The following is a 6,357-nucleotide window of genomic DNA, read 5'->3' as shown; positions in this document are numbered from 1 at the left end:
TACAAACCCGCAGCGGATTTATAATTTGTATATATTACAAGGAATTTGCATAATTAAAACAATTAAGGGAGCGACCTACCACGGCAATTAGAAATGCGTCAAACTTGGAACGTTGTACAAAAGAGCTTCAATATGAAACAGTAACCCTCGGGGAGCAGCCTGCGCCCCGCGCCCCGCGCCGCCCCGCACCTGGCTTATCGCGTTGCTTCCACACTCATCTCATTCTCCGTAGCCTGAGTCTGTTTTCCTTGTCCCGTTTCTTAAGGATAAGGATGAATTGGTTGAAAAAATGCTCCTGGTCCTTCTTTTTTTGAACAAGTCGAAACCTTTGATCCCGGCCATACTTCTCCGCAAACTCCTTAAATGTGGTCCTGAAAAACAAGAGCTTTCCTGAGACCCTCCTGCCCCAGGGGTGGGTGTGACGTTTCTTGGCATCGCCCGAGGGGCGGACAGCCCCTTTCACCAGACCTGGCTGTCATCCGGCCGCAGGGAAAGGACATGAGGTAGACCGGGGGACGGGGGCAGGCCATGGGATAGGGTAGGAAGTGGGGCAGGTTGGGGACAGGGACAGGACATGGGGCAGTTTGGGGACAGGGGCGGGATATGGGGCAGTTTGGGGACAGGGGCGGGATGCGGGGCAGGGACGGGATGTGGGGCAGGTCTGGGACAGGGATGGGACCTGCGGCATGTTGCGGAACACTGGCAAGACGTGGGGTGGGTTGGGGACAGGGACAGGACGTGGGGTAGTTTGGGGACAGGGGCGGGATGTGGGGCAGGTCGGGGACAGGGGCGGGATCTCGGCAGACTGGGGGACAGGACATGGGGCAGGTAGTGGACTGAAGGCTGTAACTGTGGGCCTCTCACACCTGCCCCACCTGCCCCCGTGCTGGGGGTCACTCCCCTAGGAGGGACTGGCAGGGACCTGAACCCCCTGAACTCTGTTATGGCTCCATTTCACCAGCCTCTGGCCTCTGTCCCTCAGAGCTGGCCACCGCCCGCCTGCGCCCACCACTGCCGTGGCTGCCAGGGTCCCCTCCTGTCCGTGGCTCTTTCGGTCTCCTGGCTGCCCCAGGCAGCTCTTGCTGGTCCTGGGCCCGGCGCGCCCGTCCTTGCTTCGGCACTGATCACCACTGGAAGGCAGCGCGGCTTGTTTGCGGAGCCTCGCCCTACGCTCAGGGTCCTTCCTGGCCCTTGCCACGGTCACGACCACGGAAGCCCTACCTTTGTCACTTACTCCGCCCCCCCGCCCACTGGCAGCATTGTTATCTGCTGTGTTTCCCGCTGAAGGTCCCTATGTCCGGCCCAGGGGCCGCGTGCGGATGTCCCCACGTATCAACCAAGCGGCTCCAGGGCTGCGGGGCCAGGGAGACCGACATGGGGTCTGGGGCGGCTCACAGGGCAAATAGGACGACCCTAGCAGGGGCAAAGGGCACCCTGGGGAGCACGGGGTCCTACGGCTCCCCATCCCCCAGGCCTGAGCTCACAGCAGGAACAGGTGTTGGGGCGGGGCTGAGCCACCGGAGGTACCTGGGTTGCTCTTGCTCGGTCCAGGGCACCCTCTGGTTCCCCCATTTCTCCTTGCAGAGAACCCTATATTCTGCTGCAGACGTTAAATTGTTGTCCTGAACGATTATAGTGCAATAGCTTTTCTGTACACGAACAACAGCATCACACAGACGGGGCCGTTGGGACCCGGGTCCATCCCCGGTGGTTGCCAGCCTCCCTCTTCTTCCTCAAGTGCCGCTGGGTCCCCGGCCGTGCCCTGGGGTCCTGCCTGCTCACGGGCTTCTCAGAAAGAAACCCCTTCTCTCTGGTGCTCTCCTCCCTTCTTCCCTCTTTCCTCCTTGCTGTGGATGGAAGTTGCATGTCCCCAGAATCATATATTGACCTCTCCTAACCGTAACCCAGGTCGCTCCCTGCTCCTTCCCCATGTGGGGACACAGAGGCAAGACAGCTGTCTACGAGCCAGAATGGGCCTCACCTGACCCCACAGCTCTGGAGCCCTGATCTCGGACTCCAGCCCTCAGAGCTATGAGAAAGAATTCTGTGTTGCTTAAGGCCCCTGGTTTGTGGTCATTCGCTAAGCAGTCCAAGGAAGCTAAGACCCTTTTTCCTTTCTTCCCTCCAAGATGAGAATCACAAGGCTTGTTACTTTCTTCACTCGCGTGGGTAGCACTCTAAGCAGTTCCCAGTTAGGGGACAGGCAGAGATCCTGTCTGCAAGGCCGTACTCTGGGCACTTCCAAAAAGAAGTGTCCCTGGAAAGAAAGGGAAACTTACAAATCTGTGGCCCCACAGTCAGGCCCAAGGGGACAGCCCGGCTTCTCCTGGCCCCGGTGAACCATCCAGTGGGCCTGGGGAACCCTCCGGGTCACGCGCACAGCATCCCCATTTGCCCTCCGGCAGCTGGGGACACAGCCCACCTGTACGGAGGCGGAGGGGCCACGGCAACCTCCCAGAAGGAGCACAGAGTGCAGATCCCATAGTCTCACTGGCAGCCCAAGGAGAGGCCCCCTGTGGCTCCCAGCCCCATCCCAAGACCCCGAGAGCTGGGCAGGGGGCTCTCCGTGGGGCTGTGGGGACAGGGCCAGAGCTAAGAAGCACTGAGAGGCCGCCTCCAGGGATGCCCAGATGGTCCGTGTTGAGCTCACCTGGCCATCCAGCGTGCAGCGACTTGAACTGCACGTCTTCTACTAGAACGCCCAGGGAGCGGCAGGAAGGAAAGGACACACGCACCAGAGTCACTCGTTTCCCTGTGTGTGTGTGTGGGTGGGTGTGGGTGTGGGTGTGGTCATTCTCCTAATTACTCAATGCATTCTGAATATTTTCTCCTTTGTTTTCATAAGAGGAGGGGGAATGTGTTGGCTTATTGTTAACATTTCACCAATGGACAGATCAGGAATATTATGTAAATGTTCCTGATGATGATGTTGGGGATGGTAATGATGGTGATGAACGTGGTGGTGGTGATGATACTGGTGATGTTGGAGACGATGATGATGGTGATGATGCTGGTGATGTTGGTGATGGTGATGGTGGTGATGATGATGGTGATGATGATGGCGATCATGGAGGTGGTGATGGTGATGATGGTGGTGATGTGGTGGTGATGATGGTGATGATCGGCCTCCCTTTCACCAAGCTCCTTCCAGGAGCCAGGCACTGTTTGCTTCCCTGCCTGCACCCCACAGGGAGCTGCTGGAGCTGTGCTGCCTGCAGACGAGACCTGAGACCAGAAGCTCAGGAAGGTGTGATGCCTCACCCACTGCCGCACTCAGGAGGGGCTGAGCAGGCTGTGCCCCGAGGCAGGGGTCCCAGATCACCTCCTCTCTCCTAGGGTCACCATGTGGGGGACACAGAAAAGCCAATGTTCTCATCTCTAATGATAGAAAAGCACAATTACAAATGTCTAGATGCACACTTGCTTTTCTAGATTAGCGTTTTGGGGATCATCCACGCTACATTTTCTCCCGTTCAGAAAGTATCTGCTCTTTAAAGCCCCGCAGTTTTGTCAGAACCCAATGGACAGTTACCGACCCAGAGAACTGGACAATCTCCCACCGCATACGGGACCTCAGGTCTTCATAGAAAGCAACGTCAGTTAACATCTATTTAAAAAACGATGCTGTACTAAGGGATTATTATAAAATACTAACACATACATGTCCAGTTAGACATAATGTCCTAACCGCAAATGAAAATAAACCACAGTCACTTTTTGCTTATAAAAGTGATAGTTCTATAATTTCAGTAGTACACATTCATTACTTCTTAAATATCAGTCAGCAAGAGCTAATTTTTAAGAACAGGTAAGTCCATGTACTTTTCTAATTTCTGACATCAGTCTAGTATGGGTTTGTTCTATTTCGTGGGAGTAATGTCGGTTGTTGTAGGTGTGTTTCGGCAACAAGGTTACTTGGCCCATCTACTCCGGTGTGTGTACCTCCCGTCTGCTCCCCAGCTGACCGGGAAGGCGTCTGGAGTCAGCGGGGTTGGGGGGGTTCGTGTTCCTGCTGCTGTCTGTGCCCTGTGTGTTCAGTCTCTGATCCCTAGATCTGAAGTAAGACCCCCCTCTGAGTGCTGACCTGCTGATCACTCAGACCGTGGGGCAGGGATGCCAGGCTGGAGAACCAGGCATCTGGGCAGCGGAACGGAGGGACCGCAACGGAGGGACCGCGGCGCAGGTGGGGGCGAGGGGCAGGGGCGCGGCGGCCACTGGAAGGCTCACTCCCCCTCTGCAGGGAGGAGGCGGGCTTCCCTCCCCAGCGGGCCGCCGCCATCACACTCGTGGCGTCCAGGGCCCGCTAGGGTGTGCGGTTTAACAGACACAGACCGTGAGAGCCGTCTTGCGCTCACAGGCAAACGTCCAGCCCTGGGGACGCCCGGCGTCTGTTTCGTCCCCGTACCTGGGTGACACCTTAGACTCCTCCAGAAGCTTTTTGAATTCCTCTTTGGCGAGCAGCAGTTTGCTTTTCTTCTCCTTGTACTCTTCTTTTATCCTTGTCTTGACGAACTGTTCAAATATCTTAAAAGACACACACAAGAAAGGTATTACGAGGCTGCGCAGAGAAAGGAAACCTCGGGTTTCAAACACAGCACGAAAGGACGGCGAGAGGGTCTGTGGCTCGGCCCTTCTCCGTAGCGGCTGGGGCTGAGGCCGGAGCCTTTCAGGGGAGGCGCTCTCAGCGTCACGAGACAAGTGTCTGCGTGATGAAGCCTGGGTCCCCACGAGGTGCCGTCTCGGGGCCAAACCCCGAATCGGCCCTGCCTGGGGAGGGGCGGGATGGGCGGCGCAGCCCTGTCCGGAGGCGACGGGAGCTACTGAGGGTCCCAGGCGCGTGGCCCCGCTGCCCCCGTGGTTCTGGTCTGGGAAGCCTGTGAGTAGCTCGTCCGGTCACACACCGTCTGGCTGACAGCCACATCGCTGCTGGTAGTCCCAGTAACACGTGAGATTGTGTCGTCTGTTCTAGTCGATTCCTCAGGAACATAATTGGTATTTGGGTCTCCAGATACGATTTTCCCTTCGCGAAAAGAGAGTCAACCTGTCATCTCTGGTCCCCCACCTGCCAGTCCCCAAGAAGATCACCTGTGAGTGTGGGGGTCTGGTCATCGGGGGCACGTGTGGACACGGGAGGCCTCTCCTGGGCGTGTCAAGGAGCCTCTAGGCAAACCCCCCGCTGAGTGCAGGCCAGATGCTCAGGCGCTGCACTAGGCCCTGTCTGACAAGAGGTGGGTTTTGCAAGCTAAGCCAAAGGGAAAACCACATTCCCTAGCCTAAAGGTACAGGTGTGGTCTGGCAGGCAGATGCCCCCGTGACTCTGGGACTGTAGCTCCTGCAAACGGCAACCCAGCTGCCAGCACAACCGCACGATGCCATGGAGCCTGTCTGCAGCCGCCCCTGGAGGATCCTCCCTCGCCAGGACCGGGGTGGCTCCTCGCTCTAACAACGGAAAGTTATCATTTATGCACCAGAGCCCAGAGGAGGTGAGACAGCCGTCCCACTCCTCGTGCTGTCGAGCCCTGAGAGCATAAGAGAGAAAACACTGGAGATAATTCCAACATGTGTGCAAACATAAATAAAAAGATCATGAAGATCGCACGTGTGATCACGGAAGGCCATGCACAGCACTCCCGAGCCAGCCCGGACTGTGACCACGGCAGGCGTGAGTCTGACCCGCGGGCTCTGGGGTGTCCTGCGCACCTGCCCCGGAGCAGGATGGGGGGACGCGCCCCCACGGCCGCGGCAGGGGCCTTCTCCGGTTCTCTCGGTAACCACCAGCCTGACAGGGTTGGGAAAACGGAAACGAGTCAGCCTCAGCGGGCGGCAGGGCAAGGTCTGTGGTGTCCTAACGCTCCAGCTGTCTTACAATTTAGGTTCATAGAAAAGGTGAAGGCAGACTTATTACCCGCACAAAAGCCTGAGGCTCCGTCGCTAGTCAGAGTTTCGCTGTATTTGTTCTGAATCTGGACAGAAGAAACCCTGCCTGGCGGCAGAGTCGGAGGCCGCAGGGACCCCGCTCCTCCGGCACCGGAACCACCGGCCCAGAGAACCTGATTTCTCTCCACCCCTTGGGGCTGCTGCTCCGCTGATGCTGCTCTAAGCCAACACGCGGGTCTCCTTCCCTCTTCGACCCATGATGCTACTTTCATTCAAAGTGGGGCAGGACTTTTTAAAACAGGTCCCACTCGCCCTCACCTCCTTATGGCACAATCTATGGCAATAAAAAGGAAACATTCTCTGTTACCACGGAAATGGGTCTGACATGTGCCGTCCAACCCCTAATCTGGGCTCAGTCACTTTTCCCCCGTGGGCCCTGGTGGCGGCGAGGTGGCGACGGGCCACCAGGCGCTTCAGCAT

General features: G+C 57.4%; 1 protein-coding gene across 1 annotated transcript in view; it reads right to left on the bottom strand.

The window, feature by feature from the left end:
• Positions 1-214: 214 nt before the first annotated feature.
• TCERG1L (transcription elongation regulator 1 like) overlaps positions 215-6,357 on the bottom strand; it is a gene marked incomplete at both ends in the record, with an annotated part of 181,615 nt that continues 175,472 nt past the window's right edge. The window contains 2 exons of the mRNA XM_080823032.1: positions 215-371; positions 4,406-4,524. Of these exons, the coding sequence (XP_080679158.1) occupies positions 215-371; positions 4,406-4,524 (276 nt within the window). The remainder of the gene's footprint in view (positions 372-4,405; positions 4,525-6,357) is intronic.

This window comes from Martes martes (genome assembly GCF_963455335.1).
Source record: "Martes martes genome assembly, chromosome: 14".
NCBI lineage: Eukaryota > Metazoa > Chordata > Mammalia > Carnivora > Mustelidae > Martes > Martes martes.
This window is presented reverse-complemented; position numbering and strand designations above follow the sequence as displayed.